We start from the raw sequence: 21,339 nt of genomic DNA, 5'->3' as shown, positions 1-21,339 counted from the left end.
ATGATTTAGTGTTATGTACAAACTAGTACTCCTGATTATGCAAGGCCCCTAAAAGTAGGCATAAAATATGCATTGCAGTTGTTACTCAGTCTGGCTTTGGGCCCTTCTTTTGTTTTAGCCCTTGCTTCCTATTTCTACTTGTTCTTCTAGCTCCAAATGTAGCTACACAGGTCTGACCTAGATTCTGTATCGTCCTAAGAATCTAGCCTCCCATTTCCCATCTTCTTCTTTGACTTCTTCACTATTGGAAGTTATCAAATACAGATGTTGTTTTTATGAGATCCTTTGTAAATATCTTTGTGTGGTCAGATAATCCTTTTGTGCCACATCTGATGCCCTATCTCATCTGGTTATCAACTTTCCATTGATTGCTTACTTTTCATTGTTGTGATGACAGCTTTGCTTTCTAAATCATCTCTGGCCATATTTGCTGCCTTGGGAGGGTTCTTACCCTTAAAGACGGCTTAAAAATAATTTTAAATAAATTAAATAAAAATTTACCGTATTCAGAAATACTAAAAAATGCTAGCTGCAGAAATATACTCAAATGGCTTGATACTTAGGTCTTGGGCTCATATACTGTATAGATGGAGAATAACATATAGTCCAGACATTGCCGGAATATAGCTCTCATCATTCCTGATGATTGGTCCTGCTGGTTCGGGCTGATAGGAGTTGGAACCCAACAACATCTCTGGAGGGCCACAAGTCCCCCCTGCCCCCAGTCATGTTATAGACAAAGGATTTCATAAGACTTACTGGAGCTGGGCCAAAAAAATCCCTGGTTCAAATCTCACCCCTGCCATGAACTCAATTATTAATTAAGATTAGGAGAAGAAGGAAAAAAACAAGAGGAGGAAGAATTTCAAATGGTGTACTACTTTATCATTACCTCAAATTACCTAACATATTTCAACAACTATCTTCCTCATGCTTGCAATACATTAAAATCTATACCCACTCACCTGGGAGTAACCCCTATTGAATTCAATGGAACCTACTTCTGAGTAGTGATGCAAAGATTGCACTATAACCTACAAGTATTTCATGATTTTTAGTCTGTGAATCATTTTTAGCTGCAATGCTAAGCATGCTTATTAGAGAGGAAGCCCATTCAACACAGTAAAAGGGAATAGAATTATCTTGCGTGATATATACAGACTCTTTACCCTTACAGAATGTTTTTATTGAATTGTATTGGTCACTGTACACCCAATATGTTAGTCCAATTTGGTACAGTACAGTAAGAAATTTGCCTCTGCTTTTTGTGGCCAGATGCAAAAGAGGATAGGGCTTCTGCCCCTTTACTAGCTCTGTAGAAGAGAGGATTTCAGCAGGTGCAGCTCACATAACAAAGTGCACCAGCTAAAATTCCTTCTTCTACACAATGGTTAAAGGTGCAGGAGCCCTGTACTTTTTTGCATCAGGCCACCCAAGTACTGCCCCTCTTTTTCTCCAGTTTAGAATTAGGCAACCTACTATCTATCTCTCTGTCTCAGCTCCCCTCCCCACAACTATACTATCAGGATAGTAACACTGATCTGACTTACAGGGCTTTTGCAAGGATTGCTTTAGATCAGGGTAGGGAACATCAGGTCCATGGGCCAAATCCAGCCCTCCTGGATTTTCCCTGACCCCCTATGATTTGGTGGTTTTCCAGCTTTTGTACCCCCCCCCCAATTCTGAAAGGTTGAAATGCCTCTCCTGTGGCTGAGTTACTAGTAGTAAAAGCATTATGCTAAAATATGCTGATATGTTTGGTGTTTTGGCCTCACCCACCACTGGAATGCAGCTCCCAAGAGTTTCTCTGAAACTGAATTCAGCTGTTGGGCTGAAAGAGGTTTCCCACCCCTGCTTTAGATTTATTTCTGACTAAACATGCATGATTGAGCTGTAAAGCACTATATGAATGCTATAATGTATGTTACAAAAGGATTTTGTTGAGATCCGTTATTCACATACAGAGTTTAAAACACGTAGTGTAAATTCTTAAAAATTGGGATCAGATAACTCTTCAGGATATGAATATTCTACAAGAATGGATGTATCTTTTCCTCCTGTAGTTTTAACTTTGTAAATGTTATTTTAGCTATAGTTCATATTAGCACATACAGGGAAAACAATATGCTTTTTCTTGCAAAATCCTATATTAACTTCCTCTGTTGTCACACAGAGTCACAAAACCACGTAGGATGGTTGCCACATTGTAGGTTGGAAGTACATATAAAGAGAACACAAAGAACAGTATTGCTTTAGTTCCTTTTAAGGATCAGTACTAAGGTGGCCAGTTGTGATAGAGGGCTGGGCTCCTGTACGTTTAATAGTTGTGTACAAAGGGGAAGTTCAGCTGATGGAGGAGCCATATCAGCACTTTTATTATTTTCCATCCATCCTTAATGGAGCAAGCTATACTTACAAATATCTACAAATATAAAATTGTCATTCTTGGACTTAAAGCAGTATAATAAAAGCCACTCCCACAGTGCTAAACTGGTTTAAACAATAATAGCCTGGCTTAGGTGTTTTCTGGATTGCGCAGTTGCCTACCAGAGACAAGGCATACCCTCCTCATGCTACATCTTTCATTTCCTAAATTAAAGAAAAACCCTTCACCAGACAGACACTGTTTCCAGTTCCTTTTGATCCCCTCTTTCAGTCAAAAGCACAAGCCCTCACCTTAGTTCCTTTGTTCTACTCTGTCATGTCAAAGTTGGGTGGAATCGTGCATACACAATTCCATTTCTCCCTTCAGAAATCGCTATCTTCCTCTTCTGTACAATCCAAACCCAACCTGACCTATATGGAAATACACTTGCTTCGTCCCCCACAGGTCAGCTTTCTTCCAGAGATTTTGAATTTTTCTCCCCGCCCCCACCCCTACAGAAAAAAGGGTACATTTCCTCTCTTATCTCTTTTCCCTGCTCTCGATACTCAGGCAGTTAGAGAAACATTATGGTCCCCAGACCGCAGCCTTCAACGGCACCTTCTAACGATTACGACATCGTTCCAAGTCCACGCTCTATGCGGGAATTGGGGCCTAGTAACCAACTTCAGCCCCGTGATCCAAAGGAAGGCAGATTGTTCAGGCATCGGGCCGGAGCTATTAGAAGTGTCCCGAGTTGGGCGTCACTGTATTCGCGTCTGAATTGCACAGGCGACGTGGATGTGCACCGAGTCGGGACAGCCCTTTTATCCTCTAGTTCGGATGGCGGGTGCAACCCCGTGCACACTTACCTGGGTTAAGTATCATTGAACCCAAGAGAGGAATGCTAGCTCAAACCGTTTCACTGTGTGCTTGGACGCAAGTAAGCCCCATTGAACCGAACGGGGCTTGCTCCCACCAAGTATAGGTGTGCAATGCATAGAATTAGAGGCTTGGGATCAGGGGAAGGGTTAGAAACCACCAGAGATGCGGCGGTTATAATCTTCCCACTGAAGCCTTTCAAATGACACCTTCGGGTTTTCGATCTCGTTTCCGAGATGATGAGGACTAGAAACGCCCACCCCTCTTTAAAATATGCTTGTACGTGTAACACGAGTTCATCTGAGTCAACGCGACAGGGGCGTGAAAGGCTGAATGAGGCGATTCAGAGAGCGAAAAAGCGTTCACATGCCCGCTTCTAGTCCCGGGGCTCCATTTCTAACGCCGCGGCTCCTCCTAGCGCCCGCCGACCGTTACGACGCCCTCGCCAAACCGTTCTACGCGCTCACGCTCTCTTTCCCCGCCCCTGCGTCCTCCGAACCAACCCATCCGAAGGAGAAAGGGCGCAGCCAATCGGAAATGGAAGCAAGCGCGCGCGAGAGAGGAGAGAGAGAGAGACGCCACAATAGTTATGACGGCGCCTGCGCAGTGACACGTCTCCCTCCTTGCTGGCGCTGGGGCTGTCTGAGGCCGGAGTTGGGAGAGAGCCAGCCACTGTGGGTAGGGAAGGCGGGCAGAGGGGCGGGTGCTGCTGCTGCTGCTCCTCCAGCTCTCGCGGGATCCCCGGAGAGGCCGCTGCTGGGCTGGCTGGCTCGAGAGCGAGCGAGCGCGCGCGCCGAGAGGGGGGCGGGGCGTGTGAGCGGCCATGGCGGGGCAGCAGTTCCAGTACGATGACAGCGGCAACACCTTCTTCTACTTCCTCACCAGCTTCGTGGCCCTCATCGTTATCCCCGCCACCTATTACCTGTGGCCGCGGGACCAGCACGCCGGTGAGTGCGGGCGCCGCCTGTCCCTCCCCCCTCTCCGGCGGCACGGCGGGCCTGGCGCAGCGTGTGTGGACCTTTTTCACCTCAGGCGTCGTCAGCCAGGCTTCGGGGGCCCCCCATGCCCCTTCCCCGCCTCTTATCCTGCCCTCTGCCCCTCGCCTCACAGTCATCTGGGGCGCCTTGCCCTCGGTGTGCCTCTCCTGCTGCTCCCCACCCTACCGGTTATCACCGCCGCGCTCCGTGTTATTGCGGGCAGACGGAGAATCTGGTCGTCCTAGCGGAGCGCCACAGCCTTGACTTGTGGTGGGACCGGCCCCCGTGTAAGGCCGCTTTCACGCCGAGTGTAACACTCAAAAACGCCTCCCAAGCCTCTCTGCTGTTTGTGCCGCGGAGGAGTGGCTGTTCTTGGACAATGGAACAGAGGTGTGGTGTAGAGGGTTCAGGTGCTGGACTGGCACTCGGGAGAATCGGGTTCTAATCTCCACTCGGCTATGAAGCTCGCTGGGTGGCTTTGGGCCAGTCGCTGATTCTCAGCCTGACCTACTTCACAGGGTTATTGTGAAGATAAAATGGAGAGGAGGAGGATCTTGCACCATGTCTTGGGCTCCTTGAAGGAAAGGCAGGATATAAATGTAACAAATAAGGAGTGTGGTAATAATTAAATAATAGTTTTACTAAAGCCAGTGTAGGGCTGGATTGGGCAACTTGTGGCCCTCCATATATTTTGGCCTACAATTCCCATAAGCCAGTATAGCAAATGGTGGGGGAGCATGGGAGTTGTAAACCCAAACATCTGGAAAGCTGCAAGTTGCCCAACCCTGGTGTAGGGATTTGTTTGTTTGTTGCTTTCATATTGCAGGATGTGGAAATACACAAAAGTTCTCAGTGTCATGTGTGAAGAGAACTTGTGTATTGAAGCCTTAAGTCAGGGATGGAGAGCATATGGCCAACCTGCTGATGTCGAACTGCAACTCCTATCAGTCCATTGACTATGCTGGCTAAGGCTGATGGGAGTTGCAGTCCAATAATATCTGGAGGGTCACATGTTCCCCATCTGTGCCTTAAGTGAACATAGAACAGCCAGTTCTCAAGACTTCACTTGATGCCCTGCACTCAAGATTATAATAATGTATGCAGCACTTAATTAGCCTGGAGGGGAAAAAATCACCGACTACATACTTGGCTTACACAGTGGGTTAGCAGAGTTCATGGTGCAAGGGAAGTTGTCCACCATTTTCCCCTTATGATTGTGAGCACGACAGAGTTAAGGGCCAGTAGTCTTCATTAAGTGACCTTGCCTGTGTACCCTGGCACTGTCTTGGGAGCATAGTAGGTTGTAGTCATAGAGATGTGAAGTAACGATTCTTGTAATTTCAGTAAGTGCTCCAGAAGAAGTGCCATGTTGATATCAAGTGTTCACTCAGTGTAGCCTTAAATAAATGTTCACCTGATAACTTGATAGTAAACTACTAGGTAGTGGTTCACTTCCAGACCCCTAGGAGACAATTGGGAAAATTCCAACAATGGTCTAGACTAAATCCGCTGTAGTAAATAGTCACTGACTCGTATCATGCTCCTGGGTTTTTCTCCTACTCTATGTCTATATGTATTGGAATCCTCAGAAACTGGGGCAAATCTGTATTTTTCTCATCTTTGCTGTGGTGCACTGGTATCAGCTAGCCACGCATCCTTTTCTCACTATGCCTATAATCTCTGAAGGATATTCTTCTCAATGGGTGTAGCCATTAGTTACTGTTCTTTTCCTGCTTCCCATCTTAATGGGAGTAAACACCAAGCCAGCTGGCTGCTTTTTATAATACCTTTTAATGTGTATCTACTTACACCCACTATTATCACCAGATATCTCTGGTCTGTAGTTTCTTGGTGATAGGTTGGCTTACTGCCAAGTTCTGTGAAGTCTGATGTACTCATCTCCATATGAGAGAAAATTCAAATGGCAAAAGATGATGTAAAATGGGCTCTTGGGAAGAAGACATTTAAAGAAAAGACAAGATTGTATGTGGGACAGCTTTCCTAGACAAGTTCAAATCTTGCTTCTCAGTATTTAGAAGCAAAATTGTTATAGACAGGAATGTTGCAAAGTTTAGGAGCCAGTGAGATTTTGCAAGAGTCAGATGGGAGGAGAAGCCTACTTCCAGACCTTTGTAGGAAACCACTGAGGTCAGTCAGCTCTCCTCTAGTTACTAAGCACCTAGAATTTTGCATCCCTAAAGTTACAGAGGCAGTCAACTCACGGAAAAAACAACCAGCCATCAAAAAGCCGTGTTTACTAGAACCGTGTTGGTTCTAGTATTGAATAGGCAAGAAACATGTGGACTTGGTTTGCACATAATGGTGACAAATTATGGGTTAATGAATTAACCCACGATTTCCCATTGTGAGTGCTGGGTGTATTCTGTTGGCATTTTGAAGGTTCAGTATTTTGAATATTGCTACGTGACATTCAAACCTAGACACTATAGGTTTATTGTGGGTTAATAACTTACAATTAGTAGTTAGGTCCATGATTAACCTACAGTGTCTGGATTCGGATATCGCATAGCAACCCGCAATTGGCCTGATCAAGGGTTGAATATTCAAAAAGGCTGCACAATGTGCCTAGCATGCACCATGGCAAATTGTGGGTTAATTAACTCATGATTTGCTGCTGTTACGTGTGAACAGCTCCATGGTATCTCTTCCCGAAAAGTTTTCAGAGTATGATTAGTATAATCTCTCGCACTTCAGCAGCGTATTGTTTGCTCAGTTGAATATTTTTGTTGAAACCATATCCTGCACTTAAAATAGCAGGATTGGACAGATAGTTTTCATTTTCTTTTATAAATTATTACAAAGTACCCAAATCAAGGAAATCAAATTAGTAGCCTTTTCACTTAATAGCTTATGTAATATTCCACCATGTAATACATTGTTGTATTATACTATGATGTTTATAAGAAAGACATTTTTCTTACTTTTGAAAATGTCTTCCTGGATTGTATAGCTGTTCTTTTTTTCTTAATCCATTAGCAATCGCTGAAGTCACTAGAGTATTGGGATAATAGTTTTGAAACTGGATGGAAGCAGTCCAGTCTTCTGATATGTGCCTCATAATTGTGTATCTAGAGCATCTTTGCCAGATTTTATCCAATCTTTTCCTAAAAAGACAGAGATACTGCCAAGAAAGACTGAAGAATGCTCTATTTCTGAATGCTCTTAAGAATTAGAACCAGCTGCTTCATGTTTAACTTTGATCCCTGCCTATCATGAGATTGGTAGGCCTACTGACCAGAAGTACTTGGCCTTATAAAGATTAAGTCTGTTCGTAATCCCATATCAGCCCATTATCAGTGTCCAAATCAGAACTTCATTAGATGTCAGGGTGGACACTGAGCCCATAGAATTCCAGAGTAGTTCTGATTCTGAGGAAGAGCAGTCGCTCCTGGGAGAGGAGCGCGCTCCTCTTTCCCAGGGCCAACAGCTGACGGAGATTCCTCCCACTGGCATTCCTAGCTTAGATAGCAGTCCTGGGAGTGACAGAGCGTGGGAAGCAGACTTGAAGGACGCGCGACGCCGACACAGAGAGCGACGCTAAATGGAGGGCACAGAAAGGAGGCGTAGTGCCCGGTTGGCGTGCAAACAACGGCTGCGCCCAGAGGATCCAAGGGAAAAGGGGAGGGACTCTCCCTAGCCCTTAAATTCAGGGGTCTGCCAGTGATTCCCTTTCAAACGGGGACCAACTGTTCCAACTTAGGGCATAGGTACTCTGCTGCTCATATCTTGTTGCTAACAGTAGAGTTGTTAAGTTGTAAAAGAGAAATAAAGCTTTGAAAAGAATCCATTTGTCTGTGTCTGGACTTGGCTACTGGATTAGACTGAGAGAGGCCTCCAAGGAGTCCTTGACATTAGAATATGTTTCACATTTTTCTCCCCCTAACTACCTTTGAGAACAGTTACAGTGGTCAAATAGCTGAACTATCTTGCAAACATACATACTACCTGTCTCTCAACATTCACAGCGGGTTTCTCATTAGCCTGTTCAGACTTAATACTAAATCGTGTTTTGTTATTATGCAAACAAGCTAATATGAGTCTCCACAGTTACCTATGATGTCTGAACTCAGGAAACTGTAGGGGTGTTCAGACAATCAGCAGGGAAAACAATGCAGCGCTGGTTGCTCTCCCTGCGTGTGCTGGTCCTGCGACTGGGATTATCCTAATTACCTGCACCGCGGTGTGGGATGCCACGTCGTCCGAATCAGGTGCGAGTGTAGTGACTTTTTTCCTACCCTACAACCTCTACTGCAACCCATGGGCTGTAGGGTGGGTGAAAAGTCACTGTGCCTGTGCCGTGTTCGGACAACATGGCAATCTGAGGCGTGAGTAATTAGGGTAATCCTGGTTGCACGACCAGTACGTGCAGGGGCAACCACTGATGCTACGTTGTTTCCCTCGCTGATTATCTGAATCCGGTCTGTGTTATGGTCTAATTCAGCAGTAGGAAACCCAGTGCCCCCCAGATGTTTTTTGGGATACAACTCCCATAATCCCTGACTATTAGCCATGCTAATGGGAGTTGTAGTCCAAAAGACGAGGAGGGCACCAGGCTGGGGAAGGCTGCTTTATATAATATATCATCATTTGCTTTGCTTTCGCAGTTGTATTCTCTTGTAGCAAGAGCAAAATTCCACCAATGTAAATGCCTCCACAAATCAATACATCGTCTCCGCGCGAGAGACCTCTGTTTGGGCTTTTTCTTGCATCTTATACTCATTCTGTCTTGCACTGTGCAGATTCCTTCCATCCCAGTCTACTTCACTTGCACACTTCAGATTCTGAGGCTCCGGCTTCTAGCCCTATGAAAATTCATTAGAGCTAGCCGCATATGCAGTCTGATGCTAGATGTGTTTACTTGGAAGTAAGTCCCCCTGTGTCAGGGCTTACTGACCCCTGTTTTAACTGTAGTTAGTTAAAATAAACCGGGGTCAAAGTGTGGTTTCAGATCCTGGTTTCTTAACGAACTACAGTTAGAACAAACCAAAGAAGTTGTTTTCTTTGTCTTGCGGATATGACATTTTAAAACTCACTTTTCCTCTGCTTGTAGTCCAAAATGGCGAAATTGATGTGGCTTTGTGATGTCAGTTACATGACTAAGCTTCAGAAGACTATGGACTGCAATAATTCTTAAAAGTTTGCCTTAAAGGTCTTAAAAAGTTGTTTTCTTGATGTTTTACTGCTTCTAATGTTGCAGATGTACATCACTCTATATATCTGATGTATGGTTGTGGAAAGCTTCTAAACAGCTACTTTGTGGTGAGTGAGAATCAGCTCCAGTGATCAAGTAAAGAAGCTTTATAAATATTAAGGTTTTAATATAATAAGGGGCCAATAATAATATTATAATATTACATTTATATCCCGCCTTTTCTTGACTTGCAAGAAACCCAAGGCAGCTTAATAGTCCTCTCCTCTCCATTTTGTTCTCGTAACCCTGTGAGGTATATTAGACTGAGTCTGTGATTCGCCCAAGTCCACAGTGAGCTTCATGGCTGAGTGGGGACTAGAACCTGGATCTTTCAAATCCCTGGATCTTTCAGCTCTCACACTGGCTCTCTGTTCAAGCAAGATACATTGGAGTTAGGTGGGTAAGCAAACTTTCTTATGGGCCACTAACTTTTTGTGTATGTACTGTGCAAGCCAACCTTGTAGAATAATTTTAGTGACTAGAATGTGTCTTAGACCCCAGTCATGGGGTAGAGCACTTCAGTTCAGTAGGAAGTGATTTCTTGGGCTTTCAATTGACCAAAGATGCTGTCAGTTTGCAGCATCTGTGCAAGTACGTTCATACACATATGAATGTGAAATGGTGCTCCCAATGGTTTCTCTTTTAATAGGTGTTGTCATGATGGCTGTGGAGTTAGCCTGCTGAATTTAGCATCCTTTAAAAAGAGGAGGGGGGCTTGCTTCAAATTCTTATTTCTAAGAAGTGTGAATTTAACACACAAATCAACTTACCACTTGCATGCACTGGGAGTAGAAGGACAAATCAGGCTGCTTTGGGATATCAGATTGCTTTAGGAATGATATCTTTAACTGGTCTGACTTTACTATATTTCTAGAGAGCTCTCTCAGCACTGAGCAGTGCATGTTCATTGGATGTGTGCCTGATTATTTGGTTCCCAGAGTTTAGCTGATGCTGTTTAGGGAGCATTCTAAAAACTCAGATGTAATTTGAGTATAAATCATTATTCTGTAGACTTGCTGGAAAACCATTTGAATGTGCAAAATACTATCTGATTAACTTTGACTACTCCACTTTAAATCTAAAGTGATCATGAACTTCAGTGTGTGTGTGTGTGTGTGTGTGTGTATGTGTGTGTCTGAAAGAGGCATGTTGAGGGTTGAATTCAACAGTAGGTATGAAGATGATAGAGTACAAGCTGATTTCTATGTCTGTCTGCTTCTCAATATCTGTATCAGCTTTCACATTTCCCACTAGAGGGGAATGTCTGCCTTAAAGTCCAACAAACAATTAAATTTCCAAAATACAAATTTGTACAATGGAACATCATTCTGATTTTCTTTTGCTTTCGAAAACATTATTGAAAAGGATACTTTGTGAATCTGAAAACTGATAAGTCTAAAGTGGCACCTGTTAATTCAGTGGGTTTCATAAAATTGAGTAGGGATCCTAACAACACAATCCTATGCATATTTACTCAGAACTAAGTCCTGCTGTGTTCAGTGTGACTTACTCCTGGGATCAGTGTATCTAGGATTGCAGCTTAAGAGAGCAATCCTATGGCCCGCTAGACACTGTCTAGTGGGCCATAGGTTATGCTCATTTCTGGGAACCGGCCTCAGACCCCACACTCCGAAGTTGGTTCCTGGAAAACCGGCCACGCCCCTCATCGGCATGCCTCGGAGGCAGCGTGGAGATGCCCCATCCTTCATGCTCGCAGGACGAGTGCAGAGCGACTGAAAAGGGGCGGAGCGGGGAGAGCGGAGCTGCGCGTACAACACTTCCAATGTGTCATAAGGCAGCTTCCTCTCTCAGTCGGCTCCCGCATTGCTAGAAAGCCACAAATGGCTGTCTAGCGAAAAATAGCAAGGCAGAAGAGGCGTGGAGGGAACGATCCCCCCATGCCTCTCCTGCCTTGCTTTGGATAGGCGGTTGCCTCCGAGGTTGGAGGTGTCTGCCTATGTAGTTAGGTTTACGCCCTAAGTCACATTGATTCCAGTCTCCTTTTCTGGTGCCTTTGTGCCTTGAACTTTGGGCTCTCCTCCCATTTCACATTCTGTACTTTTCACTGTGCTCCAAAAGACCAGAATTTTTAAACATCACATTGTTTGGAAGAACTTTTTGTAATGAAGTAATTAGGAAAATACTATTACAAGCAATTACTGTGAAAAGAATAAAGCATTGTCTTACAAGCAACTTCAGTATCAAGGAAGTTGTGTTCAGTGCAAGCAGGCTCTTTATAAAGGTAAGAAAAGAGTTAATTGAACGGTTTCAAGGTTGAAACAAGATCTCCCCAAATACATCCTTTTTTATTATTGAACTTGGCTTTAAAGCAGATCAGTAGCATTGTCGGGTAGTATATAAATTGCATTGTCCAGGAAGATTAAAGTACGGTTCTATGCATACCTACCTATGAGTAAGGTCCATTGAACACAGTAGGACTTACAGCTGAGTAAATATCCATAGGATTATTTTGGCAGTTGAATTTTGTTTATAAGGGGTTTATATAGCTAATAATCAACAAAAGGGTGGGAAAAGCAGTACTGGGGTACAATCTTAAAAACGATAGAATGATCTCGGTATGAATCCAAGGCAAACCATTCAACATCACGGTAATTCAAGTCTATGCCCCAACCACCGAGGCTGAAGAAGCTGAGGTTGATCGGTTCTATGAAGACCTACAACACCTTCTAGAACTAACACCAAAAAAAGATGTCCTCTTCATCATCGGGGATTGGAATGCTAAAGTAGGAAGTCAAGATATCACCGGGATAACAGGCAAGCATGGCCTTGGTGTACAAAATGAAGCAGGACAAAGGCTAATAGAGTTTTGCCAAGAGAACACGCTGATCATAGCAAACACTCTTTTCCAACAGCACAAGAGGCGACTCTACACATGGACATCACCAGATGGTCAGTATCGAAATCAGATTGATTATGTCCTTTGCAGCCAAAGATGGAGAAGCTCTATACAGTCAGTCAAAACAAGACCTGGAGCTGACTGTGGCTCAGATCATGAGCTGCTGCTTGCAAAATTTCGGCTTAAATTGAAGAACATAGGGAAAACCACTAAACCATTCAGGTATGACCTAAATCATATCCCTTATGAATATACAGTGGAGGTGAGGAATAGATTTAAGGGATTAGACCTGATAGACAGAGTGCCTGAGGAACTATGGACGGAGGTCCGTAACATTGTTGAGGAGGCAGCAACTCAATCCATCCCAAAGAAAAAGAAATGCAAGAAAGCCAAGTGGCTGTCTGATGAGGCTTTACAAGTAGCTGAGGAAAGAAGGGAAGAGAAAAGCAAGGGAGAAAGGGGAAGATATACCCAGCTGAATGCAGAGTTCCAGAGAATAGCAAGGAGAGACAAGAAGGCCTTTTTAAATGAACAATGCAAAGAAATCGAGGAAAACAACAGAATGGGAAAGACTAGAGATCTCTTCAAGAAAATCAGATATCAAGGGAACGTTTTGTGCAAAGACGGGCATGATAAAGGACAAAGAAGGCAGGGACCTAACAGAGGCAGAGGAGATTAAGAAGAGGTGGCAAGAATACACAGAAGAACTATACAGGAAAGATCTGAATGTCCCTGAAAGCCATGACAGTGTGGTCACTGAACTTGAGTCGGACATCCTCGAGAGTGAAGTCAAGTGGGCCTTAGGAAGCATTACTAACAACAAAGCTAGCAGAGATGACAGTATCCCGGCTGAGCTATTTCAAATCCTAAAAGATGATGCTGTTAAAGTGCTGCACTCAATATGCCAACAAATTTGCAACACTCAACAGTGGCTACAAGACTGGAAAAGGTCAGTTTACATTCCAATTCCAAAGAAGGACAATGCCAGAGAGTGTTCAAACTACCGTACAATTGCGCTCATTTCCCATGCCAGCAAGGTTATGCTCAAAACCCTACAAGCTAGGCTTCAGCAGTATGTGAACCAAGAACTACTGGAAGTACAAGCTGGGTTTCGAAGAGGCAGAGGAACTAGAGATCAAATCGCCAACATTTGCTGCATCATGGAGAAAGCAAGAGAATTCCAGAAAAACGTCTCTTTCTGCTTCATTGACTACGCTAAAGCCTTTGATTGTGTGGATCACAACAAACTGTGGCAAATCCTTAAAGAGATGGGGGTACCAGACCACCTTACCTGTCTCCTGAGAAACCTGTACGAGGGTCAAGAAGCAACAGTAAGAACCAGAGATGGAACAACCAGTTGGTTCAAAATTGGGAAAGGAGTACGACAAGGCTGTGCATATTGTTGCCCTACTTATTTAATTTATATGCAGAGTACATCATGAGAAACGCCGGGTTGGATGAATCACAGGTCGGAATTAAGATTGCCAGGAGAATTATCATCAACCTCAGATACGCAGATGATACCACCCTAATGGCAGAAAGCGAAGAGGATCTCAAGAGCCTCTTGTTGAGGGTGAAAGAGGAGAGTGCAAAAGCTGGTTTGAAACTCAACATTAAAAAAACTAAGATCATGGCATCTGGCCCCATCACTTCCTGGCATATGGAAGGGGAAGAAATGGAAGCAGTGACAGATTTTACTTTGTTGGGCTCCAAGATCACCCCAGACGGTGACTGTAGCCCTGAAATTAAAAGACGCTTGCTCCTTGGGAGGAAAGCTATGGCACACCTACACAGCATAGTAAGAAGCAGAGACATCACCTTGCCGACAAAGGTCCGTCTAATCAAAGCTATGGTTTTCCCAGTAGTAATGTATGGCTGTGAGAGCTGGACTATAAGGAAGGCTGAGTGCCGAAGAATCGATGCTTTCGAACTGTCGTGCTGGAGAAGACTCTTACGAGTCCCCAGGACTGCAAGGAGGTCAAATCAGTCCATCCTAAAGGAAATCAACCCTGAGTGCTCATTGGAAGGACAGATACTGAAGCTGAAGCTCAAATATTTTGGCCACCTAATGCGAAGAGAAAACTCTCTGGAAAAGACCCTGATGCTGGGAAAGACTGAAGGCAAAAGGAGAAGGGGATGGCAGAGGATGAGATGGCTAGATAGCATCACCGATGCAATGAATATGGATTTGAGCACACTCCAGGAGAGAGCAGAGGACAGGAAGGCCTGGCGTGCTATGGTCCATGAGGTCACGAAGAGTCGGACACGACTGAACAACTGGGCAACAACAAATAGCTAATAGTGTTGTCTTCCAAGTTTGTGTGTGCATAGGAGACCTCATAAGTTAGCAAAACGTGCTTGAACAAACACGTGCTTGAACAAACACATGCATGAATAAACCCACTGAGCATGTCGTAGACATTATTATGTAAAAAAAATGAATCTTTTCTTTGTCTGTGGGGTGTGATTATGGTGATACTTTCTTCAAGAACATGTAGTTGCAAGAAGCAGCTGCTACAGTTAGTAACAAATTCTAAGAATGTACACATTTGGTTTGCAAAGAATCTAAGATGATCTCAGTGGATCAGCAGTGTGTGACTGTACTGATACTGTTACAGATCTCTGTAGTGCAGCCTCAGATATACTTGAACGAAATAATTGGCTCCAACTGCAACCTTGCTTCGACTTTATAAGTTCCATGAATGTTAATCCACTCTAACTGCTTCCCATGAATTGGACTGAGGAGCAACTGTATATTTATTCGTTTTGTATCCTGTTTATTGCCTGTACTCTCAAAGCAGCTCACAATATTCATAAAATCAATTCCATTAAAAACCTTCCAGTTAAACACTGAGAGATTTGTGTTTGGTTCTAGTGGTCCCCAAAACGTAGGTCCATATTTTATGCATGATAACATTTGTCTTCTCAGTTTACTTGATTAAATTATTTAGGAAATTCCAAGATGCTAAATAACCCCGTAATCTATTTGCAGTCGGACAACTGCAAGTTGTCTTTAAAATTCAAGATACTAACATCATGTGCTCTTAATGGTATGTTAAAGGATGTGTATATACTCCTTGGTTTGTTTGCATTATTGGCACACAACTTACAATTTAGCCGATAGTATTATGCAAGACAGAGAATAGGCAGTCATCAACAGCTTAACTAGTGACGCACAACAATAATAAATGAGCTGGAAAGCTAAACATTTCTCTTGCATTTTGGTTTGGTTCCACAAAATTATTTGTTTCTTGAAACAATGGTAAATAACAGTGCATTATAACTCTTTAAAGGGAATGTGTAATTTAAGTATATAGACTCTGAACTTGGTCCAGTCAGACAGTTGGTAAAGGCAAGTATGTGAATGGATAAATGGTGGCATGATGAGTGAATGAAGATATCTGCTGGATCAGCTGTATAATTAGAGGTACTTAATCCCACAGGTACTTGCTAGATTTTAAAGGCTAATGCCAACTGCCAGCATAATGATAGCAGGACATTAGTTAGGGTTAAAAGGGATCAGGCTGCAGAATCATGTCTCTCAGGCATAATGCCAAACCAGGGTACCCCCCCCCCAAAGTGTGTGTGGTGATTGGGGGAGTGGGGGGGGGACACTCATCCCCAGGCCCAATACTTTAATCCTAATTATTACCAAGCTTGCATTACATCTGCAGAATTCCTTGCTTATAAGGTTCTACAAACTAAGTCCTATTTAAATATTTGGATGGTGCGTGTACATATATTTAGTATTGCAGTGCCATTGTTATATTAAAAATTGGATGTGCATCAAATCGTTAATGTCAGAAGCATTAAAATAGTTTTTTTCCCAGATCACTGCAAAAATAATTGTTGCATATGTACTAGAAAAATTGACTTTTAAAATGTTGCTGATATCTTCATGTTAATGAGACTTCTCTTGCATTCAAATGTAAATTCTTCTGCTTCTAAGATATGAAAGAAATTAGTTCTAATTTATTTGCACAGAAAATTGGAGTCCACAGTGCTCTTTAAATTAATAAATACAGTTTGACCTTTAAACTCAGGTTTGATCTTTGCTAGTTCATGTATTTATAGTGTGATATAATCATAAGAGAAGTGAGTTGAGGAGGAGGACATAGCTTTGCATAATATGCAAACCTGAGCAACTTTTAAAGCTCTGGGGTACGTATTGAACTATATTATGAAATGGAGTGTCATATCAAATTTCATATTCTTAATTTATATGTTTAATGTAATTCAAGAAGATTACTTTTGAATATGCCTCTCCTTTTGAGAAGCAAAGTTTTTTTGGATTGTTGCAGCAGGAGAAGGGCTTAACCATATATTGCAGGTGTCAACTGTTCTCTCTTTTTTGCAAACCTATTATTGAAGCTGGCAGACTGTTGAATGAAGAAATCCTGGTCTTCATAGTTAGAATTATAAAAGATTTTTGAGCAGATTTAAGAAAAGAGACTAGTTCACTAATTTTGCTGCTACCAAAAATTAAAATATTTTTCCCTCTTCTCAGAGCAAATTCGCTTAAAGAATTTGAGAAAAGTATATGGAAGATGCCTGTGGTATCGATTACGGTTGTTAAAACCCCAGCAGAATATAATTCCCACTATAAAGTAAGTATGCTTCAGTATGTAGGACTTCTATTCTCATCTATTTATTTTTGTAATAACCATAAATTTTATTCTTAGTATTATGATAGCAGAAGATGATCTGTGTTAAGCAGTAGGTCCTGGGGTGCTGTTAGTGAGGTCCTAACTGTAAAGCTGAGGAAGATGATCCCTAGGTCAAGTGCTCCATGTAATGAAATAATTCTATTAGGTATCCAACATGAAAGGTTTGGAGTCCACAGCTCTAGCAAACAACTGTATTCATGAGCTGTTGAAAACAGTGGTTTTCAAATGGTGTTCTAGAAATCCTGGGTTTATTTAGGGTGCAATCCTATGGGGATAGGCTGCTGACTATCCAATGCAGGGTGGGTGGAACGTGGAGGGGATCTTCTCCGTGCTCCAGCCACCCTGCATTTGCAGCTAGATGGCTGATTTCGGCTGTCTAACCAGGGCGCCTTGGAGCGGGGGGAGGGGTGGAGGACGGACAGCGCATAGGAAACGTCGTACTGGTGCTTCCACAGTCCCCTCCTGCCCCCAGGAATGCCTTCTTTTCAGCTACTCCATGCTGCTCTTCCGAGTGCAGAGCCAGGGATGAACTGCACTTCCTATTAGCGCTGGCTCCAAGCTCGGTTCCCATAAACTGAAAAATCCTGTGGTCGTCTAGATGCTGTCTAGTGGCCATAGGATTGTGCCTTTAGGGAGCTTATTGGGGATTCCTCAGTGAGAAGATGAATGGCACACAAACTTCATTGGCAGTGGTGAGCAAGCCATCTTTCAATCTTGCCTTCTGAAGTCCCGCTGCAGAGGAGTGTTAGGTGTGCATTCTTGTTGGTTGAGGCCCATTAGGCCTGGTGCTCTTCATGAACTCAGAGGGTGTTATAGAACGCTCCCAGTCTATTCTCATAATGCATGGGGTTCTGCAGACAACACAAGGCTTCTTGTGAACCAGTTTATGCTGAGAGGGTTTCCTTAAGATAGGAAGCTGGAAAACTGTTGGTTTAAATTAATTGTATACTTTACCTTCGTTAAGGAAAGTATTGAGAAATCTATATTGGTTTCACCTTCTATGCCAAGATTTCATTTCATTTATTATATATTTATACTGCCCCCTAGCTGAAGCTCTCTAGGCTGTTCACAGAAATTAAAATCCATTATATGAAGTATAAAACCATTAATGTAAGGACATAAAACAGATAGCTCACACAAAAACAACATACATTTAAAACCATCAGTCAGACTATCCAGGACCTGATTAAAAGACTCATTATATGCTGCCAAATGCCTGAGAGAAGAGGGCAGTTTTAACCTGGCACTGAAAAGGTGACAATGTTGGTGCCATGTGGGCCTCATCAGAGATAATTTCATAAATGGACCACCACCAAGAAGGCACTCTCCCTTGTTGTCACCCTCCGAGCCTCCCTTGGAGGAGCCTCCTGAAGGAGGGCCTTGAATGCAGAGCATAGCATATGGGTTGGTTAATGTCGGGAGAGGTATTCCATCAGGTACTGTGGTCCTGAGCCATGTAAGGCTTTATAGGTCAAAACCAGCACCTTGAATTGGGCTTGGAAATGTACAGGCAGCCAGTGCAAGCGGGCCAGAATTGATGTTATATGGTCAAACTGTCTTGTGCCTATTTTCAGTCTGGCTGCTGCATTTTGCACAAGCTGCAGCTTCTGGACCGTCTTCCAATGCAGCCCTACATAGAGTGCATTGCAGTAATCTAACTTGGAGGTTACCAGAGCATAGACAACCAAAGCTAGATTATAGCTGTCCAGGTAGGGGTGTAGCTGGGCCACCAACTTTAGTTGCTAGAAGGCACTCCATGCCATTGAGGCTGCTTGAGCCTCAAGTGACTAAGATGTCTCCAGGAGGACCCTCAAGCTATGAACCTACTTTTTCAGGAGGAGTGCAACCCCATCCAGAACAGGCTGAGTACCCTTCGTCTGGTCAGGAGAACCACCCACTAACACCATCTCAGTCTTATCTGGATTGAGTTTCAGTTTATTAGCCCTCATCCAGTCCATCGTTGCAGCCAGGCACCAATTTCACACATCCACAGCCCTACCTGAAGAAGACGAAAAGGAGAAATAGAGCTGCATATCATCAGCTTCCTAATGACAGCGCACTCCAAAACTCCCAGATGACCGCATTCAACAGTTTCATGTAGATGTTGAGTAACATGGGGGACAAAAATGACCCCTGTGGAATCCCATAGTGGAGAATCCATGGGGCCAAGCAGTATCCCCCAACTACCACCTTCTGGAGCTGACCACTGAAGTAGAAGTGAAACCGCTACAGTGCAGTGCCTCCCACTCCCAACTCAGACAATTGTCCCTGAAGGATACTATGCTCAATAGTATCGAAAGCCACCAAGTGATCAAGGAGAATCAACAAGGTCACGCTCCCCCTGTCTCTCTCCCAACATAGGTCATCATACAGGGCGACCAAGGCAGTTGCCATGTCAAAACCTGTCCTGAACCCAGCTGAAATGGATCTGGATAATCAATCTCATCCAGGAGTGTCTGGAGCTGATTGGCAACCACCCGCTTAAGAACCTTGCCCAGGAAAGGAACATTTGCCACTAGACAGCTAGTTGTTTCCACTTTGCCCTCTGCTTCAGTGCACCACATGCAATCCCCTTTCCCTACTTGGTGAGTTGTCTCATTCTTTTATAGGCTGCCACAGAGGAGTATAACATGCCCTGTGTCAGTTCCTATATAATTCAGGAAAAGAGTATTAATAACCTAAAACCGAGGATATATCCTCTAAATTCTGGAGAGGACTATTCGCCATCAACTTAATCAATGGGGAGTGATGATCCTGTGTAATTCCCTTTAATTTTGAGAGCCTGTGATCTAGAGATTCCTTTAGGATTGTTGCTGGTGATGTTAACTCATGTTCAGATATTAATATATAATTTGGTTGCAAAGAACTTTTTTTTTCAGAATTTTAAACAATTAATACAGTTCCTTTTTTAATCTTTCAATTTCAACAGAAAAATAATTCTCCTTGCTGGATGGGCACTGTTTTTGTTTCTTGCTTACAAAGTTTCCAAGACAGACAGAGAATATCAAGAATACAATCCATATGAAGTGTTAAATTTAGATCCAGTAAGTAATACCTTCACTATTTAATGTTTTAATTCAGTTTGACATATATTTCCATGTATTCAGACAGAAAGGAGTAATTAGGCTCCATCCAATATCATATGAATGGACTTCTGTTTGCACAATGGGGACTTGCCTTTCATCTATTTTAACCTCCTGATGTGGCAGCATACTTTCAAACTAGCCTAGTTTTATGTCCCTCTTGTGCTGGTGTTTTAACTATTTAAATGTCATGTTGTATTTGGTTTTCATTTTATTTTTATTGTATTTTTGGTTTTTTTAACTGGATGCTACTTTGGGGGCCCTTTGAGGCCCAAAAGTTGGAATAGAAAGTTTCTAAAATGTAAAAAAACAAAAATATACTATTAGGGAGGGGAGAAGCAGTGAGTTGACTAGAGTGACTGCATATTTATTTAAAATATCTATAAGCTATTTACATACTGCAGTTCAGCAAAGCATCCAGGGTGGTTTGCAAAAACAAATAAAATACAAAAATCAAAATAATATATGCATATGTATTTCTAGAAGTTGGGGAAGGAACAGTAAAAGGCTGAAAAAGTGGCAGGGTAGCAGACCAGAAAGAATTAGCAAAAGCATCCATTGTGTCTCCACAGTAACCTGAAGATTTGACTGTGGTTGTTTAGGCTTAGGATGCCTGATACCTTCTGCAGATGAAGATTCAAGTTGTAACATAAACTTTGAATGGTACTGTTGTACGTATGCTTGATCCTCATTGAATAGAAAGCTTTCAGCAAATGGCTGTGGGTATGAACTGTGTTTTGCTATATCTTTCCCTTCAGTACAATTGTTGAGTGCTGAGAAATTGCTGCAGATGTCTCGAATATAAATATGGTAGGACAAGACTCCTTAGAGTGCAATCCTGTATTTATCTTTTCATAACGAAGCCCCCATGAGTTCAATGGAACTTACTCCCAATTAAGTGGTGTACAGGATTGCAGCCGTAATGCATTTGATATAAGTAATGTGACATTTTGAATTTAATAGGGAGCAACTGTGTCAGAAATTAAAAAGCAATACCGTTTGCTGTCACTGAAATTCCATCCAGATAAAGGAGGTGATGAAGTTATGTTTATGAGGATTGCAAAGGCTTATGCAGCGTAAGTTTCTTAATAAGTTCTATGCATGGGAAGGGAACTTGATGTATGCTAACATACACAGATGCTAACATCTTGGTTAAATCTTTGAGCCACTTGGTCTGCTTATGACATCAGCAGTTGCTACAACACTAGCCGAAAATTACTTGTACTGATTTTGTGCTACTCTAGCTAATTGGGATATTTCCTCCTGCACTGCTGTGTGCTGATGTACTGTGTCTTAGGA

General features: G+C 42.9%; 1 protein-coding gene across 5 annotated transcripts in view; it reads left to right on the top strand.

Annotated features, from left to right (window-relative positions):
• Positions 1-4,041: 4,041 nt before the first annotated feature.
• SEC63 (SEC63 protein translocation regulator) overlaps positions 4,042-21,339 on the top strand; it is a 47,248-nt gene continuing 29,950 nt past the window's right edge. For 4 of the 5 annotated variants that reach the window (XR_014786644.1, XM_084827226.1, XM_084827225.1 and 1 more), the window contains exons 1-4: positions 4,042-4,191; positions 16,798-16,897; positions 19,887-20,001; positions 21,004-21,116. Coding sequence is in view for 4 of the 5 variants with exons in the window: in XM_084827226.1 (XP_084683352.1) it covers positions 4,068-4,191; positions 16,798-16,897; positions 19,887-20,001; positions 21,004-21,116 (452 nt within the window). In the remaining variant the exon portion in view is untranslated. Of the gene's footprint in view, positions 4,192-16,797; positions 16,898-19,886; positions 20,002-20,612; positions 21,117-21,339 lie in introns of all 5 variants that reach the window. The other variant, XM_084827228.1, reaches the window with a different exon arrangement.

The sequence above is a fragment of the Heloderma suspectum genome, chromosome 1, assembly GCF_057233095.1.
Source record: "Heloderma suspectum isolate Gila_16-S chromosome 1, 16-S_ref, whole genome shotgun sequence".
NCBI lineage: Eukaryota > Metazoa > Chordata > Lepidosauria > Squamata > Helodermatidae > Heloderma > Heloderma suspectum.
This window is presented reverse-complemented; position numbering and strand designations above follow the sequence as displayed.